This window comes from Diadema antillarum, unplaced genomic scaffold (assembly GCF_040938485.1).
Source record: "Diadema antillarum isolate AM-2024a unplaced genomic scaffold, OU_Dant_1.0 seq00000766_RagTag, whole genome shotgun sequence".
NCBI lineage: Eukaryota > Metazoa > Echinodermata > Echinoidea > Diadematoida > Diadematidae > Diadema > Diadema antillarum.
Window position 1 is genome coordinate 855,267 of NW_027271656.1, and position 25,563 is coordinate 880,829.

At 37.9% G+C, this 25,563-nt stretch overlaps 2 protein-coding genes across 3 annotated transcripts in view; both read right to left on the reverse strand.

Moving 5' to 3' along the window:
• The window catches only part of LOC139738730 (peroxisome proliferator-activated receptor alpha-like), a 55,480-nt gene extending 52,368 nt beyond the window's left edge, over nucleotides 1-3,112 (reverse strand). For both annotated transcript variants that reach the window (XM_071649371.1, XM_071649369.1), the window contains exon 1: nucleotides 2,937-3,112. The gene's annotated coding sequence lies outside the window, so the exon portion shown is untranslated. The remainder of the gene's footprint in view (nucleotides 1-2,936) is intronic.
• A 4,293-nt stretch (nucleotides 3,113-7,405) lies between these two features.
• LOC139738740 (general transcription factor IIF subunit 2-like) lies at nucleotides 7,406-14,334 on the reverse strand. Its single transcript, XM_071649379.1, has 7 exons — nucleotides 14,239-14,334; nucleotides 13,185-13,258; nucleotides 12,254-12,408; nucleotides 11,590-11,671; nucleotides 9,922-10,021; nucleotides 8,946-9,089; nucleotides 7,406-8,016 (listed from the first exon to the last, which is right to left on the reverse strand). The coding sequence occupies exons 1-7, from the start codon at nucleotides 14,296-14,298 to the stop codon at nucleotides 7,888-7,890; spliced, it is 744 nt and encodes a 247-aa protein (XP_071505480.1). The 5' UTR covers nucleotides 14,299-14,334; the 3' UTR covers nucleotides 7,406-7,887.
• Between the last annotated feature and the right edge of the window lie 11,229 nt (nucleotides 14,335-25,563).

Consider the following 25,563-nt stretch of genomic DNA (forward strand, 5'->3'; position numbering starts at 1 on the left):
ACATCCTCAAATCTTGTGCAACATCCTCAAAATCCAGCAACATGTTGTCCAACATCCTCAAGAATTTGCAACAAGCTCAAAATAAAATGCATTCAAACATCTGAAAAACATGTGCAAAACATAAGAAACATAAAACTACCTGACCCAGTACTTAGATATTTGTGTGCAAAACATGACAGACAACAATGAATGTAAGCAGCACAAAGAGAGATAAGCTGTGAAATATTGCTTACTACGTGCTCGTGATGTGAGCTCTGCGCACACACAATTTCTGCAATATTCTCAGATTCTGAGCTTGCAACAAGCTCAAATTTCAAGTTGTGGACCACCCTGATTACATAAAAGAAAGATATGAAAATCACTATTTTTATTACATGACAGAAGAAAAATAATTGGCACAGATCATTGCAATGTTCAAAATTCAGGCATTTTATCAATTCTATCCTCGGAGGAATCAGGAGTGGAGGAGGCTACTGGCAGAAGGAAAATTTATGATGTCTTTCAAAATGCCAGATTGATATATTAAAGATCATCAAAAACTATTGTAAGGAGATACAACACATTTCAAATGCAAAACAAGAACAAAACAAAACAAGGCAATCGCCAAATTGTGTCTCGCCCATTCGCGTACAAAGAATTATTATTTTTTACAACTCCCAGAAGTTAATTGACCTGCTTATGACCTTTGACCTTGTGGTAACCTTTAACACCCTAAGGGACATTTACCATCCAAGTTTGGTCACAAACGGACAAAGGGATCAAAAGTAATGAGCCATAATCGAAACGCGCCATAAAAACTTAACATTGGGCCCTAAAAACTTGTTGACCCCTTTCTGTGACCTTTGACCTTGTGATGACCTTTAACTCCCCAAGGGACATCTACCGTCCAAGTTTGGTCACAAACGGACATAGGGATCAAAAGTTATGAGCCACAATCGAAACGCGCCCTAAAAGTTTGTTGACCCCTGTCTGTGACCTTTGACCTTGTGACGACCTTCACCTCCCCAAGGGACATCTTCCATCCAAGTTTGGTCACAAACGGACAAAGGGATCAAAAGTTATGAGCCATAAACAAAATGCGCCCTAAAAACTTAACATTGGGCCCTAAAAGTTCGTTGAACCCTGTCTGTAACCTTTGACCTTGTGGTTACCTTCAATTTCCCAAGAGACATCTACCATCACCCAAGTTTGATTGCCATTGTAGCAACATGTGCTGAGTTACGTGTGATAAGAGAGTCTTGCAAGTAAACTTTAACATATGACCTCAAATGACCTTTGACCTTATCAGGTGACCTCTTACGGCACTATAACATGAAGATACCCCCAGTGCATCCATCACCCAAGTTTGATTGCCATTGTAGCAACATGTGTCGAGTTACATGTGATAAGAGAGTCTTGCAAGTAAACTTTAACGTATGACCTCAAATGACCTTTGACCTTATCCTGTGACCTCCAACGGCACCATAACATGAAGGTACCCCCAGTGCATCTATGACCCAAGTTAGGTTGTAATCCAAGCAACTTATGTGAAGTTATTTGTCAAAAGAGAGTCCTGCAGGTAAACTTTAACATAGAAAAGAGAGTCTTGCACATACTCTTTAATATATGACCTCAAATGACCTTTGACATCATCACATGACCTCTGACAACACCATAACATGAAGATACCCCAGTGCTTCTATCACCCAAGTGTGGCTGCCATTGCTGTAACAGTTGCCAAGTTATGCATCATAAGAGAGTCTTGCAGGTAAACTTTAACATTTGTGACGGATGACGGACGACAGACGACGGACGGACGACGGACGGACGACGGACGGACGCCATTTGGATCCCTTAGTCTCGCCTTCACCTCCAGTGGGCGAGACAAAAACTGCCTTTGAGGCACAGTAATTGACTGAAATTTAGACTTCTGTTAATTCCTGGCATAAATGAAAATGGCCTTTAACTTGATCATGAAATGTGCTGTGCGGAAAAAAATCACTTCACTGAAGAAATTTTTGTGCTTGTATACAAGAATCCATCATGAGGACCTACAACTGACTTAAAAAAAAAAATATGCCAGATCAAGACACTACTATATGCAGTTCTAGCTACTCCTAAACACAATAAACAGCTCAAACCTAGATACAAATCATCTCTGATGGATAAAACTATTACTGGTAGGCCCTATATCTTAAAAGTCAAGTTTGTTCAATACTTACTTTTAATATAGTCATGAATGTGTCACAGATACTTCAATATACTCTGATTTGAGAGTTTCTGGTTAAAACTATGGGTTGAGGTGACTAAAAATCAGCACTATTCATTGAGGGGCACATGCACAGCCCCAAAGTGAATTGTACTTTTGGAGGCACCGCCAAACGGCGTTCATGCACGATTGGCACAGCAGGGGCAGCAGGACCGATTTCCACATCATATCCTCTTTCATCCTTCCTTCTTTCCTTTTTTTTTTTCCTTTGTTCTTTCTTTTCTTTCTCCCTTTTATTCTTGGAAAGACTAGCTCCTTAATGTCCCTCAACTAATTTAATCATAAATACAACCCTAACCCTAACCATAAACCTAACCTAACCTTGCTTGCTAACGCACAGATGCACGCGCACTGCCATGACTGCGGAGGAAAAAGTTCTAACATTTTAGCAAGAGTGAGGAAATCATTCATACAGTGTATATGAACACCTAATTACATTTTACCAAGGCAAGATATTAAACAATTTGCCTTTCCTGTAGGCCAAATCTGTATTCATCAACCACTACAGTCCAGACTAGAAACCCTGTCTGTGTCACTTTTCGAGGCACGTACGTGACGTAGTCGTACCCCTACCCGCACGACACATTGCAGTTAACTACTGCACAGCCACAGGCATGGCGACAGAATGGTATGATATCCCACAAACATATTATACAATGCATGGGACTGACACAAATGGTAATCTTACCAATTCCATTCGCAAACTGATTCCTCGCCTTTCTCAAGTTGATAACTAAATTTAACCGTTTCAAGGCACTGAGCTGCGTTGATGTCCTGTATATCAAGCTGTCATCACGGATGTCACGTCAAATTTCTATCGCTCATCGTCAGCAAACCCGGTGGTCACAGCATGGTGGGCACACGATACAACGCTGAGTCAGTAAAATAAACACATTTCGGGACGGTCCGCACACACATACGCAAAAAGGGTCTGAAAACAGAAGACTAAGCTTGGTACAGCCGCTGAGCTATTGACAATCGTCAACTTGAACTTTATTGAACTTTATTGAAAATAACACCTTTTTGCCCCGTGGGGGCATATAAAGGCTTAAACGCTGAGATGAGAGAAGTGAAAAAACTTTTCTTGTAGGCCTATTGTGAAATTCTCTGAAAAAAGCAAACACACAATCAAACCAGTCCTTGTTTAATGTATGGTATATTACAGTCCTCGAAAGACAAGGTTATAGGCTGAGTGATATTCCAGATTTTGATATCTTTTATTTTTGCATTACCGGTACCATAAAACCACAATAATATTATCATGCTGATGAATTTCAAGAAATGTAGTTGCATGTGTATTATGGAATGTTTAAACACATCACGCTCCGTGTGGAATGTTGTAAATGAAGAACTTTATCATTTCACAGAATTTCATATACCATTCCTAAACTTGAAACCTACATATTTACATCAATTACTGTTGGTTATAAACAAAAGAAACAATCAATGGAGTATTCCCTTTGCCAAATTTCCTCAAATCACACATTTTGATGACCCATTCCAGTAGGATAGATTCTTAAATTCATCAGCAGGATTAAAATGTATATTTTCTGAATTATCTATTTCTTTTCTTTCTTTCTTTCTTTTTTTTTTTTTTTTTTGGGGGGGGGGGGGGGGGGGCAATCTTCGCTTCTTTGCTTGACATCCCCTCCTCCCCCTCCCTTAGGATCCTCCCAGGTCCACGTTCTCAATTGCTTACCAACTCGTTTTCTCTCGCTTCACTTCACTATTCATCGTTCGAAATTTCACATGTCTTTCACTTCTCATTCTCTCTCATTGCCATGATTTTCCAATAGACAGATATTTTGTAAAAATGACAATGCACTACTTAAGTCTACAATCAATCCACTCTTTTATTCATGAAGGTCTCTGAAGCATTTAACATTCAAATGCATCAAATCAATGGACACAACATATAAAAACCACAGTCAATGACATGACAAAGCACTTATTTATTATTCAGTTACAGCAAATGCCTTGATTTAATTTTTTTCCCTTTTTTACTATATTGGTTTGGAAGTGAGGACATATTGGTGGACATTCTTGATGATTTCGTTTTTCCACATCATTTCCCCCCTTTTTTTTGGGGGGGGGGGGGTGGAAGGGGTAGGGGTAGGGTGTGTCTTTAATCAATTTGTAGAAACTGGCCTGTTTGAGGTTTCAGACAATAATTACATCAACACTTTGTGCATGTTACTTAAATCTACCACAAGTAGATGAATAAAGACAAAATCATAATCAGTCAACAAATTATTCAGAAGCATTCTGTGTAATTTCCTGAATAAATTATCTGAAAAATTCAAATTGACCTTTGAAATAAAAAACAGAATAATCCTGTTAAAATGTACTGTAGATCCCACTTGGCTCGATAACATAAAACAGAAAATAAAAGGAAATTGTTTAATGATTGAAGATCTTTTTTAATTTCAAATAAAATTGCGTATATTAGCCTGATATGTCAAATTCAATATGCTGAGTAGAAATATTGAATCCTCCACCTAGCACCATTTTAACGAGCACAAATGAAAATGACATGAAGCAAGAAGCGTGTTGAATTATACAACACCTGAAAAGAATGTAGCTATCAAATTGGTCGATTGCCCATCACGTGACATTTAGTTAAAAGTTCCTTTGCACGCTGTGGCTGTCAGCCGTGCAATTTTGTTTGAGCAAAAATGGATAGCGCATGGCTGACGTCACCCATTTTCATTGAGTACCATGTTAAACTCACGATTGACTTTAAGTTTTTGATCCATCGCACAGCTCTGATGTCACAATAAACAAACATTTGCTGCACGCACTCAACAATTACAAGCGCGCTTTTGCAATGCAAGTGTGTACTTTTGTCACTCATTCAGAGACTCCAACTCAAAGCACCTTCTGATCTGGAGATTCTCCCGCCTGAAACCCCTAGCAAACGGGAGACTCCAATTTAATGTGCGCGCGAAGTGCACATCACGAGCGCAAAGGGCGAAGTTCCTTGCGGCTGGGGTCCAGGGCCCTGGCATGCCTGGAAGCTCGGTTCTATATGCTCTCTCGTGCTATCTAAGGCTTATTTTTCAACATACAATGATAATAAAGTAAGAAATCATTTTAAGCGGGAGACACAGAGCCAGGGCGGGAGAAATTAAATCTCAAGCGGGAGAACGGGAGATTTTGCAAAAATGGGCTTTCAGCGGGAGATCTCCCGTCGAAAACGAGAGAGTTGGAGTCTCTGCTCATTTTTGTAAACAACTTCAACCGATCGGCTTCGCGTACGTACACGTTGACTGTGACTGTGCCGCTACTCATTCGTTTTTCATGGAAAATGGTTGCCATTTCTGTGCTAAATTCAAGAATATGTGTGGACCACATCTTTTGATGTTCGAGGTGTTGTATAAAACTAATACCGGTAGTGTATGGTCTTTACTCGTGCAATGGAGCAAGATTTCGCACTCAGCGAAAGATGAGGTGCACTATTCAACTTGGCTTCACCTTGTTGAATACAGGGCCTCTATCTTTCACCTCATGCGAAATCTTGTACCATCGCACTCGTGACCATTCACTATTTGTATAATATGGGACAGATGCCAAATGCTACTCCATGGCATATTCAACCTCGTGCAATTTGCACACGATGAGCTAAAAATGCCTTACAGGAGGAACTTCCCAACATACATCAACACATGGATTCAGTAATGAAAAAAGATTAGTGAAACACATTTGTTGACATCCTTAGAAATCAGAAAATTTTACCAGAAGTTATCATTATTTCATGGTTTTAAATAGTGAATTCTGTGTGCTGCATTCTCTGGATGGGACTCTACTACAAATTGCAATGCCGCAGAAGTAGAACGAAAGAAAGAAAATATAAAGAAATTTCACTGGAATTAATTTTTCTAGGATATTGATACTGTAAAAGTGGTTTCTTTCGCGGTGGTTTTATTTTTTCGCGCTTTTAGCACTTTGAGGTTGAACCACGAATTTAATCACGCGAAAATGTTTTGATCTCACCGCTTGTTACAATGCTATTGCGCACATGCACACACGAAGATTCCACCTATTGAGTGTATTGATGGTTAGCACACACAGCGATACTGTAGGTACAAGCATGTTAAAAAGTACCCGAGAGACGGGATTTCAGGTAAGCCTGCATTGAATTTTAATTTCTATTTAATAAATAAAGGAATGATTGGATGAAAGTTTGGGTTTTCATGTGCAAAATAAAACAGTTTTTGCCGACTGTGAATTCACATATTTTCCTGACCGCGAATTTAAACACACGCGAAAAAGTCGGCACCGATGGAAACCGCGAAAGTATCTGTATGCGAAAGAAACCACTTGTACAGTAGTGCATTTGACCAAACTACTTTTCTAGAAGGCACAGACAATAATATTTACCTAAACATGTCTCAGGAAAAGGTCACAGAAATATGTATAGTTTTCAACTACAAAACCCAAAGATTTGTGAAATTCCTTATATCTCCAACTATTCCATTATTGGGACACCAAGCATTATTGTATAGTTCCTATGTACAGAGAGCAACACAGAGACTTACAATAAACCAAATCTCCAAATGAAATGGATCGTCTTGATTCTTCTGAAATTTCCACTCAATGTCTCATTTGTCTTTCTGAATCTGCTGACTCGACAATTATACTTGGGGGAAATGCCCCCTTGAATGGATAATCTTACTCATTGGAATGGATACTTATTTGTATTGGAAAGCAAATGTGATACTGTACATCAGGATGAATTGCAGCTCTGCCTTGTGAAATGTAGCTGCTTTACATACCACAGGTGCACTTTCAATGCAACCTATAGGTGAGAGAAATGTAGGAACCACTGTATTTCATACAGCATGTAAGAAAACTCTCTCTCTGAACTGGTCAATGGCAGACCAGTTTACACAGAAGCCACAGTCACACTGGCAAAAGATCGAGTCATTTAAAATCACGAAGTCTTCATGATCTTTTGTCGTTCGTTCACACTGGCAGCCATACTTCTCGATCTTTGGATCAAGAAGTTTGGGCAACGAGTGCGCGTGTGCCAAGAGAGAAGAAAGAGCATGCTGTCTGACAGCTGGCGATCGTGACGTAACAATATACTCATGTTCATCACAATGACTGCGCACTTCGGAGGCACACCCTTCAAACAGACAGTTTACTGGTCACGTAACAAACTTCATGAAGTTTCATTTTCTACTGTTCATACTGGCAAAAGATAGAGAAGATTATTTGGGTGGTGGGATGGGGGAAATATCCCAAGTTTGAGTGGGTAGTTTCGCAAGAAGTTTCGCGGGAAGTTTGTAGTCACACTGGCGAAACTTCGAGATCTTAAAGGTTGCGATCTTTTGCCAGTGTGACTGCAGCTGTTATCATATTTAGTGATCCACACAGAACTGGATCATAGTTGCCTGTCCTTTCAGCTGAAAGGGAAACAGTCACACTATCTGTCGCTTCCCCTGTACGAAAACACGGATACCTTCTGTTTTCAGAGGTATATTCCCCGGAGCAGAAAATCTCTTGTCTGATGTGATAAACTTGCTTTTCCTCAAAGGTTCTTAAAGTCTGACTGAAGGTGAGGTTGCAATTCCATCACATCCAAACTCTTGGCAATACATTCAGCTATGGCTGTGCACCAAGAAAAGCTCCCTTCATCAGGACATGTCCATCTCTTCATCCTGAGTCTTGTAGTGCCGATACTCTGGCTTCAGCTCCCACATGTACTTGTGTGGTGCCCTCTGGTGGTAGGTGCCTATTTCAGACAGGATTTCTTTCAGGTAAGGCTGTCAAGATGATAAGAAGGAAGACAATACACAATGGTAGAAGTAATCAAGAGTCAAATATAACATGATCATCTTCTCAAGAAATTTACACTTCTGAAATTCACCTCATGTCTTATGCTTGAGAAAGATTAGACGAAACTGGTTAGGGTCTTTTGATCTACACAAAATTAGCACACACATACATTAAAAAAAAAAAATTATTTGCCACTTTGAGAAGTAACACAAACCTTCATCTTTAAAAATATGTTGCCAATATACCAACCAGTTATAAATTTAGCAATGTAAAGGCTTTTGATAATTCTGTGAGTGAATAATGGTATACGAGTAAAACATAAATTTATATTCTAATTTATGAAACTTTTACAATGAAATGTAAACATCATGATGAGATACAGCACCAAATACAAGTAGGAGTTAATAAGTATCTCTAGTTTGTCCCAGTGAAACACAATGCTTTTCAAGGTCTGTGAGCGACATAGGCTTGTGTGGACCTTCAGTATACTTTCTTCACCATATAAAGCGAAAGGGTGTACGTCACATAGTGTGAGAGCTGGCTAGGGCTTGATTCATGTGCACCTGGTCTTGATCACAATTGACGAAAGTGTGGCATTCATAGGAGACACTTTATCCCCCAATCTTTCACACCCTAACAGTGTGCAGCCCAACTTCATTCTCTGAAGAAATGATTCCATCATGCTCCAACTCTGCACTGGTGAAATTCATGATTACCAGATATCGAAATTACTCCTGGGCACCGTTTCATGAAAGTTGTCAGCCCTGACAAGTTGTCAGTCTCTTGACAATTTTAGTAAAATCCTCGGCTTTGATTGGCTGAGAAGCTCTAGTCACCGACAGTTACCACGGTAACTGTCAGAGCATGGTAACTTGTTAGGGCTGCTGACTTTCATGAAACAGTCCCATGTACTCACCACTGGTTGCTCGGTGATCTTAGAGAGGTCCTTAAGCTGGTAGTATTGATGCTTCTCGAATGCAGAGAAGAGGATATCCATCACCTTCTCCTTCTCCATCCGAGGCTTCTTACCCATTTCTTTCTTCTTCTTCTCGTATTCCACCTAGCACAGACAAAAAATTGATTCACAATATGCCACCTGCAAGGTCACTGTCAAAGGGATGGTATAATCTCGGTTGAGAGTTGCTTCAGGGTTTCCAACTTTTTTGGTAGATAATGAGAAACGCCTTATAAAATATTAAAGAACATACAATTATAAGAGGAATTCAAAGTTTATTGGACGAAAACTGGTTTTGAAATGGCTGAGATATCTCGCAAGAGGGAGGTCTTAATAAAAGGTGGGACCCACCTTTTATTAGGACCAATTTGTTTTACTTTGTTTTTAGATACTTCATTTATTTCATTCATATTATTTCAACTGATATCATTTTCTTATGAAGCAGTTGCATTCATGGTATTCTTTTCTCTTAATGTTTGATACCTATCTGTATCGTCAGTCCTGTCTGATAAACACTGGTCTTCTGCCTACTGGTACATATGTAAATCTGAGTAGTTAATAATCCCGACTATTTTACCAGTGTGTCTGATCAAAATATCACAGCATTCCAGTGGTTCCTTAATATGAAGTCACTGCCTTGAGGTATACGTCGTATGAAGTTTTCTGACGGTCGATCCATTATACAACACCTTTTGCAAGATTCAAACTTGCTTTGGTGAAAATATTGCAACATTATGATCTGACAAAGATGTAATCTGTAGGAGAGATCAAACTTGGATTAGGCAAAGTCCAATGTGTCTGTTCCTCTCCCAGATGGAACATTAATCTTTCATAAGAATGATGCAAAATTCGTAAGGGGAAACATTTTTTATGAATATGAGAATGGACTGATAGATTCTGAATTGAAAACAATGGTTTTTAATCATTTGTCACTCACAATTTCTTTGTGTCTTGCGATTGGCTTATAAGCAACCACCGGTCTCTTGTCCAAGTGTTTGGTGACTTTGCTTGGTTTGTGTGCCAGTTCAATCTGCTTCCTGTAGTAGGCATGACAAATTGAAATACATTATTGACATAACAACAATAACCAGCCTAATTAGTTGCCACGTTTAACTGGGTCAGCCTGGTTGAATAGAGCAAAACTTCCTTCTGTAGAAAGTTGACAACTACTTCAAACACATCAAGCAAGATCAATTCTTCATGTCATATGATATCGCACTTGGGCAAAAGTATCTCCAAGACACTGAATTATGCACCTGTGTCCAAGGACACATACAGTGTATGGCTCAACCAACACAGCCCCCTCATATACTGTATACGCCATATATTTCGCGAGTCTAAATTTTCGCGAATTAGGAATTCCCGACGATTTCGCGAGTGGTTAAATTCGCAATCGTGGAGTCCTGTACTGAACGGAGAAGTGTACACGCGTACGTCACATTCACATCAGGATCAGAGTCAATATTTTCGCGTGTCTTTAATTTCGCGAATAGCACCTGACTCGCGAAATTCGCGAAAATAAAAACCTCGCGAAATATTTAGCGTATACAGTATATGATCTGCAAGACAGATTGGACACACCAATGAATAAAAAATTAGATAAAGGCTTATTTTACAGTGTACTTCATATTTCATTCACAAAGATATATTTTTCATGTAAGTTAGATGTGCAATGATCACATGTCACATGGCTTAAATCTTATGAGCAGTCAAGCTCTGAAGCTAATGGTTGCTCTTCCATTTACTTTTTGCACATAACCAGAAATTGGTAGGTTTCTCAACCCTTTAACCCATTGAGGACAGGCTAATTTTGCTACAACACGCATTTCCCACAAACATTTGCCCGAGTATACTCAGGGCTTGTCCTCAATGGGTTAATATACCCAGGCAATCAGCTTAATTTACCAAACTTTTACATAATTATGCATTCAGTAATCTATCTGAACTTGGACCTAGTGGTAAAGTTTGCCAGCTCACTCAGGTGTAGCAATGTGCCTCAGTCCAACAGGAAGGCCATGATGACACAATGGGGATTAGGGGGATTAGGTAATCTCTATTCAAATCATTGACAATACTTTTCAGACATCTGTGCATATCAGAAAAGAAAGCACTCTAGCTGGCATGCCAGTTGGTAAAAAAGCATGTAGTGAAAAATATTCTACACTTTGAAACAAAGATCTCAACGCTCATCAGCACAAGTAACGCTACGACATAGTCACTCTGTGAAAGTGGATATTTTTGTGTGAATTATTTCTCGCGCTCCGCCAGATAAGATTAGTTTGGCATGTTTTTAATTCTGCCGAATCGAGACATTAAGTACCGGAACATATAGCAAGCCAAAATATATGTGTGCTTTTATTTTAGCGCTAATTTCTGGTTGTGTGAAATACATGGACATTTCAACACCATAAAAATGTCCACTTTTACAGTATTAGTGAAAACTATGGTTCGTAGAAAATAGGACATTGGCTACTACGTACTGCAACACTTCTTAATATTGGACATCTTATTGGCATCAAATAAACATTGGAAAAAAAACACAAAAAGAGAGAAGACAAAAATGCTTCATACAATAGACCATACAGAGAAAAAAAAAACACCTCACCTCTTCATTTCCATGTAGGTTTCATTTCTGACTGGTCTGCACTCAAGTCTCTCCACTACCTTTCCTTCGATGGCAAGCTTGTCTGCAGAAGATCAAAGACATGTTGCAGGAGAGGTTCAGTGGCAAGGGTTGCCTTTCAGTTGGCCTAGACTACATTTTGTACATGCACTCGAATGCCCCTAGGAATGAATGAACTGAAGATAATACCATCACATGCAGCATCACAACTGATTAACCCCTTCAGTGTCAACTCATATGACACAGCAGCTTCTATGAATGAATAATGCCAGTATCTTGGATCACTACTTGATATCCTGTTAAACATTCTAATAGGCCTTCTTTCACCATTATGCAAATATTGTTTACACTGACATATATCTTTATGTGAAAGGGAAGATTTTCACAACCTTTCAGTTTCACATTAAACACATCCCAAAATCTGTTGAAATTTCAGCTGCATATATTCAGAGCACACAAACACCGAAAAGATTTGCAGTGGTTTGCACGGAATTTCAAGAGAAGTGTTCGATCACACTGGCAAAACTTCAAGAACTTAAAACTTTGAGAAGTTTTGCCAGTGTGACTGCCACTAGTTACTGTTTACCAATAAGATATTCACAAGAATCATATCTATACATAGCATAGAGAGGGGTGATCAACTTACCACCTGAGCCTTGGGAATAGACCATCATGGTTCCTGGTGCTGCACTCATTACTTGGAATTTATGCTCCTCTGGTATTTCGGGATCCTCAGGTTTCAGCTTGACTTTGGCCAGTGAGCTGTCCATCATCAAGGAGATATCTGGTTTCCCAAATTTCCTGATAAAGGACGAGGAAGCATTAACATTTCAGATTCAAACAATCAGTTTGTATTAGAAAGACAGGAAACAAAATACAGAACATGTTTTTCAGTGGTTTTTCGACTATATTTCTTCACAATTTATGTGACCCTGGATCTCAAAAACACACCAAAAACAGTCAACAGGAACCTTTTTTTTCTCTCTCTCTTGGTAGAATAAGTTGTGAAAGGAGAGCTTTTCAGCTTTCAGCTGTTTGATATATTGGTACAGAACTCATCAACATGGACTGTTCACAACCCACTGGCCACCAAAATAAATGATGACAAATCAAATACTGGCTTTTGAAATTGGGGCTTTGATGTTAATAAAGGTCAATTGAAGTGCCTGAGGCATGCAAGGCACACTTTATTGTGCAGAATAAAACGGGTAGTCAAAACTCCAGTTGGAAACCACTAAGAAGGTATTTCGAGATTAACCAAAATCTTTGTACACTCATTAACAATATTCTTCAAGGTTCAAAACATTCTTTGCTATCTCTTACTGGGTAGAAATGGACATAACCAACTAAAAGACAGGAAAGATAAGTTACACTTTGTACTTTATTGATCAATGGAGTGCAATTTATCATTACATGAATTGATTTAAAGTAACAACAATCATAGTATGACACTGAAAGCTTGAAATGTGCATAATAATGTCTATATTCTCTGCATGATTTATGAAACGTTTTAAGATTTCAAATACTATACAATCAATGATACGTAGACATTCAGGCATGCCTGCAAGCAGACTTACTTTCCAATGCGAATTTTTCCAATATGTCCACCTTTCTCTGACTTTTCCCATCGCTGTGCTACATACTTCGGAACCTTGAAGAAGGGAAAGCAAAAATTAAATTTCATGCTTCAAGAATTAATTCAAAACCATTAACGAATAAATAGCATTCAATCAAAATAAGTTTGAGGATAAGTAAAGACAATTCATTTATCAGTTGAATTTCAGGCCAAATATTATGTACATACAAAAGTTCCTTATTTCATTTATCAAACCTTCTAGACAACTCTATTTCCCCACAAACACAATGCTCTTTTTTTCCCCCTCACTCCATTCTCATCTTTGTTTTATAAGATGGATTTGATAAAGTTACATGTACCATAGATTGGGCCATGGGTGACTTCCGATTGATTAGGATCAGCCGCAATGCTCAGTCTTGGTATATCAAGGCTTCAGCTGATAGCCAAGTGTCAGCACCGCCAGCGCCACTCTCCACATCAACGCAAAACAAATAAATGTGAACATGAGCATGTCGCATGAGCTTGTGCCGTAGACTTGTGAATCTATAACAGTCAATCAGATTCGGAAGTCCTCAAAATAATCAATGCCAAATAGGTTGATTACAATAGGTTGATTACAATAGGTTGATTATCGATATCAATATTCATGGTCACCTAGGAGTAAGACATGGATAATGTCACACGTCCTAAGGTGGCTTTATGTCACACAGCACAGCGCAGCGGGTTCCCCACCAGGCCATCATACACATGACAATATCCAACTCTTCCATGTGTATGGATATTATGCATGCCTGGTAATAGCGACACAATAGTGGCTGTATCCAGTCACTTCGTATATGGCTAAATTACAACCAAACGCATGTGGCTGGATCAAGCTGGATGGGGGAATAAAGACACACACACACACACACACGAGCGTGGTTGTAAATTTGTATACACTGCTTAAGTTTTAACAGTCCCATGTGTTCAATTCGACGTTTCTATTCTCTACGCATTTGTTCCAAGACGCAAGATGAAACCCAATATACTTATGACTTATGCTACAGATTCGTTACCTTCACCAGCCATATTGGCCTTGATGATGCCTTAAGATCGAGGTCCAATTTTGAAGCCATTTCGTGGGCAAACGAAGTCACTAAAATGACTAAACATGAAAGGATCTAACGTCTCCACCAGATCGCGCTGAATTGTACCGTTACGGTGGTAGTTGTTCAATGTTGCATGCATGCTCTATCACTCATGTTGTTGTTGTTGTTGTTGTTATTTTGATTTTTTGGCGTGTATCATTCATTTAAGAATATTTACGCCTAATGCCTGTTAAAATTTATACAAATATCTTTATGATTATTATTATTCATCATTAATTCAAAATTTTCCGCTGCATTATTGCTGCAATTGTGGAGATTTTATAAACAGACTGCAGAGACTCCAACTCTCCCGTTTTCGACGGGAGATCTCCCGCCGAAAGCCTATTTTTGCACAATCTCCCGTTCTCCCGTTTGAGATTTGATTTCTCCCGCCCTGGCTCTGTGTCTCCCGGTGGAAAGGATTTCTAACTTATTTCTATCGTATGTTGAAAAAATAAACCTTAGATAGCAACAGAGAACATCTAGAATCCTAGGAACTCCGCGCTCCGCACACATCAACTTGGAGTCTCCCGTTTGCTAGGGGTTTCCGGCGGGAGAATCTCCAGATCAGAAGGTGCTTGGGGTTGGAGTCTCTGAGACTGTCATTCACCCACCATGATCATCAGTACGGTTAGTCTGGTTTCCAGACCCTTTGTCAAATGTAGCGTCCCCCTCCCCCCTCCCCTCCCCCCTCCCCTCCCCCCCCCCCTTGCGTTTGGGGTTGTTTAAGGAGATCGGTATCGCGGTAGATGACTGAATGGTCACACAAACCTAACATGAAAGTCCAATACAGGGGTGGATCCAGGAATTCCGTAAAGGGGGGGGGGGCACAAACAATTTGATATATACTTCAGGGTTTCATCTCATTTTTTTCTTTTTATTTCGTTTGTTTTAACAACAAATAAGGAAGAGGCGCCCACCCGGTGCACCCCCCTCTGGATCCGCCACTGCAATTCTTCTTGTATCCAAACAATCGACAGATAATATAAATGTAGGCCTACGTTATATCCTATATCCATTAGGCCTACTCATATTTGTGGATGTACAAAATGTGTTATATATTTAAGATAATGCCTCATGACTTTTGTTTGTACCATACAAAATACAATGAATGATTTTGATCCTCCTCTACGGCATTAGAAGCTCCTTCAAACACACAAAATAACCCAAAGAAAGTCAGCGAGACCATAACAAAAAGGCAAATACTGTATACGCCGAATATTTCGCAAGGTTTTTATTTTCGCGAATTTCGCGAGTCAGGTGCTCCCTTACAAAAAAGAACCATGGTTTTACCATGGTAATACCATGGTATGGTAATGAACCATGGAAACCTGGTAATTTTGCCCTGGTAAAACCATGGTACATTACCATGGTATTACCATGGCAAAATACCATGGTATTACTGCTCTTACCATGTACCATGGTATATTACCATGGTATTACTGTGCTTACCAAATACCATGGTACCGGTACCATGGTACAATACCATGGTATTTCTGAGGTGATTTTACCATGGTATTACCATGGTATTACCATGGTATTTACAATTTGAAAAGAAAAATAACATTAATGGTCGTGTATTTACAGCATGCAGTACTAGTATGTTACCTACATAACCTGGCCTCGAATCACATACACCTGTTTCTACACTATTGTACAAGACCTACATCCTAATCTATACAGGTCTACCTATCTGTATACCTAGAGTATACATCCTATTTCTAGATACATTGCTAGTGTATCAGTTCTTTATATATGGGCTGATATCTGAAAAGGTTTAAGGCATGGTTACTAACTACATGTCATGCATAATATTAGTCCTATCAAAATATGAATATGCATTGTTATAACACAAGTTAAAATAGTTGGTAACAAAAGAGAAATTTCCCAACATACTTCAAAGTTTAAACCCAGAATATATACTTTGGGTTTTTATGTCTTTTATCTATTTTCTCACTTTTGCATGTTAGATGCTCTCTCATGAATATTCATGAGCGATACAGAAACCAAGTCAAAACATGGTTCGTGCAACTTGAATCAACTTGTGTTACATTTTCCAGTTGGGTTAATGAGGTTTAAACTGCATGGGAAGAAGTCAGTTCTTGGTACCATGGATATATTAGTACTAACCGGGTGTTTGCACTCACCCACACCCCCCCCACACACACACACAAGCACATACATACACACATACACACACTACACACATTCACACATATACTAAATACAGGCTGTAGTACATTTATTACATGAACATACCGGTATAATATTTTGGGTCGTACTTGGAATTTGTATGAGATAACGCACAATGTGAATTAGTTCCAAAACTTTGCTTATCTTTAACGGGCCAGGCTTATTTGGCTATAAATGCTAAAAATTGCAATTTGGGAGGGAATTTCGCCTCCCCCCCCCCTCCACAAGATCTCGACCATTAGTATTACGATCGTAGCGAAATTTGGCCCAAGTTACAACCACATTGTAATCTACAAAATTATGTGTTATATATCTTATAATATTTTTTTTTATTGTCAATTTCTAATTTTAATTCATCAATTAATTATTTGTGCAAATTAGGCCCATCATCTTATTTTAGCCTAATTAAAAGCATTAAGAGTCTATTTCTTAATCATTTGTAAGTCTGTTTTTACATGTTTAAAGACCATGCATCAGACATTAAAGGACTTCCAAAAGCCAATTTATTATGTACTAGTATATGATTTTTTTTTTAGTTTCAAATGTATTTCTTTGTTTTTTTATTGTTTCCTTTGTTTTCTTATGAGATTCTCATTGACCACTTTTATACCATAATTAGCATAAGATCAATCAATCGCAGTGATTAATGTTACAGCAGTGATAGCTCCAGGGGGCCCCTTCTTTAATTTTTGATAAGATAAAAATAAATAAATAAAAAGAAAACAAAATGAAAATGGGCGTGTCTCCCCCCTTTGATTGCGGAAGTGGCACCATGACAGATCCCTCCCCCATCCCCACCCCCACCCCATTTACGGAATTCCTGGATCTGCTCCGATAAAAAATAGTCAGATTTTTAAAGAGTTTCTTTGTTGCTGTTTTCAATCAATCTTTGCGTCGATTTTTTTTTTTCAATCGGAGAAGGGACCGTACTTCACAAGCTTTGTCTTTTTAGTGGGTCCCTGCTTTTTTCACACAATGCATATTTCATTTATTTCACTTTTGTTACCTCAGCAACCACTGCATTGTACCCCTACTTTAGGTTTTCAATTATTGCTTTCTCTGTACAAATTACATGCATTCTACTTTCATTGAAGAAAGCGAGATTTATGTTCACCAAATAGATTATTTTGCTGTGGAAAAAACAACAATGAATTTGAAGTTGAACTTGAAAAAAAGTCAGGAAAATGTCTCATGACAGGGTCTCTTCCATCGCAGACTCGAAACATCGAGGGTGGATTCCGCCCTTCCCTCTCCTGCCACGTCCCTTAGAGTTTAAGGGGTTTACCTTTAGAATCGGTTGATATATATTTTGATTTTTCCCATTCGTTGCAAGTATACTCATAATGGTCCGATAGTTTTGACTGTAATGTATTGGTACGTTTATAATCGTTTAAAAAGTGGAATCAATTGGTAAAACTGCCAGATTTGATGAACTGGTATGAACTTCCCCAGTCATGCCAGTTTGATACATTATCCGGCTGGGTTCTACTAACTGTTACAGCCTAAACTTTATCAAAGTGCATGTAGGTTAAATCTGCATTGCTTTGAAGTTGAATAAATCTATCAGTTGTGTCAAGTCATTTGCAACAGGTATACAAGAGCCTGGTTCAAAAAAGTTGAATCTGCTGGAATCATGGAGTTGATGTTTTAGTATGCCAGTTCTTACTGGTAAATCTGCCAGTTGTGTCCAGTCGATTCAACCTGCACCAAATTGGTCCAACTTTTTCGGGGTCATCCCACAAGTCATACGGCCCACAAGCTCGACATTGCATCATGGGGCTTATTGTAAAAGTGTCGTGGGCCTTATTTACCTAGTGTCGCAGTCATGTGGGCCTTGTTCGCTAGGTGTCAAATTCATGGGTTGTTTGATTTGTTGGCTGTATGATTTGTGGGTGTCGAACTCGAATGTGCACTCATTGTTTCTACTGTAATCAACTGGTTGTTGTATGCCATTTCACACAATTTCTTTCAAGTGGATCATCAACTGAAAAATCTGCTTGTTGTGTCCAGTTGATCCCACTTTGTCTAAGGGCATACTTTGGTCTATTTCTTCCTACTGGAATCAACCAATAGGCTTTAATGTTCCAGTTTACACAATAGATCTAATTTTTTTTAATCTGTCATTTTCATTAGAACAGTTCAACTGTTAGTGGTATGGCAGGGCCCTGTGGTATAGAGCAGCGACAACACTGGAGAGGCTCTCCTGGATAAGACCTTATTATTATTATTATTATTATTATTATTATTATTATTATTATTATTATTATCATTATTATTATTATTATTATTATCATCATCATTATTATCACCAGTACCACTATGCTACTACTATTAGGTATGTTGTTATTACGCACATGTAACTCACTCATCACAGTTTGATCCATTTGTTCAAACTGGAGTCATCTATGTTTTCTCAGTGTACCAGTCCATTCCATCGCTTTCAAGTGGAATCAACTGGTAAATCTGCCAGTTGTGTCTAGTCAAGTTCAATACAATTATTGTATCTATACAGGAATCGGGTAGTTGATATTTCAGTATGACACTTTATTCCGTTTCTTGCAATTGGAATCCAGTGGTGAATCTGTAGGTTATGTCAATGAATTCTAATTGGTAGACAATTGCCTAGTTTATTTCATTTGTTTCAGTCTGTCAGTTGGAATGAAATGTTAGTTTGGAGTCAACTTGTCTAAGTGGAGTCAACTAGTGAGTCTGCCAGTTGAACGACATGTTTTCCAGTTGGTACAAATAAAACTTCATAATCAATGATTTAGAGCCAGGCCATAATATTCAGCTGGAATTGATTGGGGGTTTTTTTTCAGAGTGTGCCAGCTCATTCAATTTAGTGTCAGCTGGAATGGCGTGAGTTGGTATTAATTTTCATCTTTAATTGTATGGTAATTCACACCATGGTAATGTGAACGAGTATCGGCCTACTTCCAGTTTGCAACTATTTGAACAAGTTGGGTCAAACGGATAGCTATAATGGGACCATTTTTTCCTTGTGATACCAGTAGAGAATGTACCTTTTTTCGTCATTATTTGACATTTAAAAGGAGTATACAGTACTGGATGAGATGAGGATTCAGCTTGTAACATTTTGCGAGATATTTAGAAACCACTCTTTGAAATGATAAAGAGCAGAAGAGGACTCAAACGTTTATTTAATGAAAACAGGCTGAGAAATGACTGAGATATCTAAAAACAAATTAAAACAAAGAGCTCCTAATAAAAGATGGGGCCTGTCAATTTCATTTTTTTGGGGGGGGGGTTGGTAATCTCAGCCATTTCAAGACGAATTTTCTTCAAAACGTTGAATCCTTCTTGAAATTACAGCTGTATATGCTCTTTCATACACTTTATTTCATGAGAGGTTTATCATCTAACAGAAAAAAATAAGTTGTAAATCTGAATCCTCATCTCAACCAGTACCTACTGTACAGTCCCTTTCAGCTATAAGAATATCATAATTGATATGTTGTTGTTGAACCATGGTATCACCATGGCTATTTTTGTGTACCCTTAGAAATACAGAAGATGACAAAAAGACTATGGTTATATATGCTGCGGTACGATTAAAGACCCTGTGGTTGTAGTACATGGTATGATGGTTATCATATGGTATCTCCGTGGTTATTCTATGGTACAAGTAGGCCTAGTAGTGCCAGAACCGTGCCATGGTATGATGGTTATTACATGGTATATCCATGGTTAATTAGTGCAGCGATACTGGGGAAATTCCTTATATACCATGGTTATTTTATGGTACAAGTGGTAATACCGTGGTGATGCCATGGTATGATGGCCATAACCCGGCATCACCATAGTTATTTTATTGTACCTGTATAGTTATACCAGGCAAATACAGTAGATGGCATGGTTTTTCCATGGTACTGGTAGTAATACCATGGTAGTGCTATGGTATAAAAATTATAACATACTATTACCATGGTTATTTTGTGTCGCTTATGGTAAAACCATGGAAATACCATAGACTTCACAGTTATTCTATAGTATACGTATCAGTACCATGGTCGTGTCATGGTATTGATAGTTTACCATGGTTTTTCTGTGGTATCACCGTGCATCACCATGGTTTTTCTGTGGTACTCGTAGCAATACCATTGATACCATGGTTTTACTATGGCAATTGAGGTTTTACCATGGTTTTTCTGTGGTATCACCATGCATCACCATGGTTTTTCTGTGGTACTCGTAGTAATATCATCGATACCATGGTTTTACTATGGCAATTGAGGTTTTACCATGGTAATACCGTAAATTTCATGGTTATTTTTTGTAAGGGCTATTCGCGAAATTAAAGACACGCGAAAATATTGATTCTGATCCAAATGTGCATGTGATGTACGGGTGTTCATTTCTTTGTTCAGGTACATCACTCCATGATCGCGAATTTAACTACTCACGAAATCGTCGGGAATTCCCAATTTGCAAAAATTTAGCCTCGCGAAATATATGGCGTATACAGTATGCTCAGTAGACAAATCAAGTCTGTAGTGGCTTGAAGCGGAAGAGATATCGTAAGTCTGGTCGGTGTTTGTATCCAACTTGTCATTCAAGATAATTATTTTTCGGTCGGTATCAAAACAGTGTTTATTTCATTGTTTAAATTTGCTTCATCATCATAGTTTTATATTATCTGTGATTCACATTGCTATACGTGTATAATTAATACACTAACACACACATGTTGGGCCTATGTATGTATGAACTGTATATATTACATATATATGTGTGTCTATATATATATATATATATATATATATATATATATATATATATATATATATATATATAGTATGTATTATGTATACACACACACACACACACATATTTATTATATAAATTAGGAACAGTAAGAGAAATAATGACATCAAAGCAACGCACCGTTTTCTCCTTCCTTTCTCATATCACACACACACACTACATATATACACACATATATATATATATATATATATATATATATATATATATATATATACACACCCTCTGAATACCCTATGAATGCAAAAGAACTAACTTCTCTTTTGAGTAGGGAGAAATCCCTGTGAAGTGGTCAAACATATAAAACTAGTATATGATATAATCAGGCAGTATGACCTACAGGTCATAGTCTCCAAGTTGACCTTTTGCTGTGCTGGCAGACTACAAGAATGACAAGGAATAAACAATAACCCATAGATTTATTGTATGAGTTTTTATTATTGGATGCATAGCTGGTCAGGAATAACATTGATTCATTTATCAGCAATGAACATGAAAAAAAAAATGAAATGGTTTTCCACTTACAAAACAAGTTCTACACAATTTATATAAAAAGGGGGAAATTCTGTGCACACAGAATCTCTGTGGGTATTACACAAATCAGACTGTTTCACTTATTTGGTTTTGTTTTTAGCTCTCTTAAGTTTTAAATTATGGTTCAGGTGTAGCTGTAGGATGTAAATCGGAATGAACATCTCGTTATGTTGACCAAATTGATTGAGCACTCAAGCAATATCAGAGAACTCCAGACTACTATAAAATCAGAAACATTCACGGAACGAAATGTTTGAGAATTGGAGCCGACGGCCTTTTTGGCAGCATGAAACTTGTGCAAATTGACACAGGCAGTCATGTACACTGTGGAGACAAAACATGCATTAATTTACTTTTGTTAAGCCTGGCTCCTCGCCAAATTTGCAAAAGTTTCATGTACACACCAAAAATGGGGTTTACAGTATATCAACCTGCAGTATAAGTAATTCTGTGATCACAGTATTTATGTCCATAACTAAATCATACAATTTGAATCAAGACTCACATTCCAAAAATTGTCTTGACTCGCATGTCCCCTGCTAAAGGTCAACACACTGGAATATTCACTAGATATCAACCATCAAATTACCATACCTTTTGCTGAAAACTTTGCATACAACACGACCAGACTGTAGCACACAGTTGTTGTTTTTTGTATATCTCAAATAAAAGTCTGTATCTAGTATGTTAGATCTTGTAATTGGCAACACATTCTTTTTTTTCCACATGTGTGAGCAAAATGTGAGTGGTTGGGTCATTGCAAATCAATGTGAAATAGATTTTATTACACAATGATTCATATCTTATTGGTACAATCTGCAACCTTTACTGAATCATAACAAAGACACACATTCAATAGTTCCCTTGTTTTCCAAAGATCAAGTGAATATTTCAGAAATGCACTACCTCACCAAGTAGTGTTTCATAAAGATACTGTACGAGCTGAAATTTTCGCGGTTGTTTTATTTTCGTGAATTTCGTGAATCGCCTTTGAACCGCGAAAATAAAAACGTGTGAATAACTAAGTTCAGTTAGACCATCCCAACCACGAAATTAACAACATGTGAAAATGTCCTCCAAGTAGCAATTTGCGAAAATATCTGTACGCGAAGATTTCAGCTCGTACAGTAATACACTGTAGTAGTTGTATTTCCTCTACTTTAAAAATCACGGAAACACATTGGAACTTCTTCTTTGAGTTAAGAAGAATGCATCCTGTTACCAGCTGTTTCTTTGGATGTTCCCTATTCTACTGACAGTCACTGTATCCATCACTGAGAAAAATGTAATATCTCATACTTCAGAAGTTCAATACCTAATCCAAGGAATGCATGGTAGCCGCTGAGATAGCCAAGATATAAGTATACAAATAGTTCACTTGTATCACAAAACATGCTACCATATGAAAAATTAGCAATAAAGTCACAAATGTAAGGAGATGTCAGTAATTTCTCAACAAAACCCTAACTGTAGACAGTTTTTTCTAGAAAAAATATCTTAATTAAACTATTGTTCACATTTTGTATATTAAACAATATCTGACATTGATTATACTGATTTTAAGTTGGTTGTTTCTAGCCCTAACTCACATTTAAAATGTATTTTGAAGCATTTAAGCTGTTGTTGTTGTTTTTTTGTCATCTGCAAATGATGAATAGTGGCTTTAAAACTGATTAAAAAAATCACAGTCAATCTAAGAATGATTGACTTCAGATATGAGGAGAGACCTCTTAGATTACTACTTTACTTCAATCTCTCTAATGGCTGCTGGTAATGTAATGCATCCCTTTTCTTTTAAAACTTTGATCTCTCTTTACTACCACACGTAATTGAATACATTTCTAACTACATTTAAGCCATGATATTATTCCGATACTCTTCTATAGCTCTTGCATAACACACACACTTTCCAATAGCCTGAGCTCATCTTATACGAGGAAAGATTTTTACATATTGATTTTTCAATACATCATGAAACAGTCTCTACTTATCTATTTTTCAAGCCCCTTCCCCTGACTCATTAATGTTTGTCCTAAAAAAAACTAGAAATGTCGCTACGGCGACTGATGCCTCCGCCATAATGCATGATTCTCCCAATAGGAGTATAGTACAATGTCTGCACAATATGTGATGACAGTTTCACATAACTGGCAAAATATCGAAATAACAGGTTTGTCAGAAATATCTTGAATGTTCACTTTCCACGGACTGGGTTTGCTATAATTGTCTATTAAAGAGTGCAGGTACACATATTTGGAGAATTGAAAATTTTTACTTGACTTCTGACCGACCTTATTATAAGTTTATGCATTGAGTATAATTTTCAAGGTATGAAGAAAGAGTGTAATTACAGTACAAAATATATCTCTTTTTTTTTCATTTAAACCTGACCTTTGACCCTTGACCTTTGACCTGCTGGCTGGAAATTTCCAAGAGAATCTCCATTAAGTAATACATGTACATATATTAAATTTTAAAACTAATAATGCAATCATTGCATATACTAGTATATGAGGGAAATAGTAACATTTTGAGGAGTTGACCTTGACCTTTGACCCCCTAACTACTGACCCATGACCCCTATATTCCCTAGATAGTCCCTGCCAGTCAGTACATGCATATGTACCAAGTTCCATGAAGATACATTGAACCATTTGCGAGAAAAGTGATATTGCAACATTTTCACCTAACCTTTGACCTTTTGACCTTTGACCTTATGACATGAAACTCTCTCTGGAGAATCTTTACGCAGTAGTACATGTCTGCACCAAGTTTCAAGAAAATAACTGCGGGCATTGCATAGATATGGGGGAAATAACATTTTTAGCATTTGACCTTCACCTTTGACCTTTGACCTCTTGTCAATGTCACTAGAATTTACTCAACTAATTGTCCCATCATACATCATCCTTGGACCAAGTTTGGTGAAAGCTGCTTCATCCAGTTTTGAGTTATCACGTAAACGGATAAATTTTAGGATTTGACCTTGATCTTTGACCTTTGACCTCTGTCCGATTTCACTGAAAAACTAATCAAGTAATTGTCCCATCATACATCATCCTCCAACAAAGTTTGGTGAAATTTGCTCCATACAGTCTTAAGTTATCGCGTAAACGGATACAATTTCATGATTTGACCTTGACCTTTGACCTTTGACCTTTAGCCGATTTCACCTAAAATCTAATCAAATCATTGCCCCATCATACTTCATACTTGGACCAAGTTTGGTAAAATTTCAGTAAATATTACTCGAGTTATCGCGTAAACGAAAGCGGACGGACGTACGTACGGACGTACGGACGCACGTACGGACGCACGGACGTACGGACGGACGTACGGACGGACGGACGGACAACCCGAAAACATAATGCCTCCGGCACCACTTCGTGGCGGAGGCATAAAAATCTTTTGCCCTGCTATTCAATAACTTCAATATTTCAATATACCTTCTTCTGTCTTTTGTTATATTGGGCATATCCTCATTTTTGGGGGTTTTTTTTCATGCTGGAAGCATTACGTAGAACACTGCCTCCTTTATGTAGGCAGTGGTGACAATATGTAGCATCATCTCCATCAGAACTACCATACTTATACATGTATTATGGTCTACTTATGCAGTGTGTCCAGCAGCTGCTACCATATTGCCTATGTATCTGTATCTCTGGGAAAATAATTTTTGAAGTCTAGGATATTTTCAGTTGATTTAAATCATTATCATATCATACGAGAACACCAGTTTCA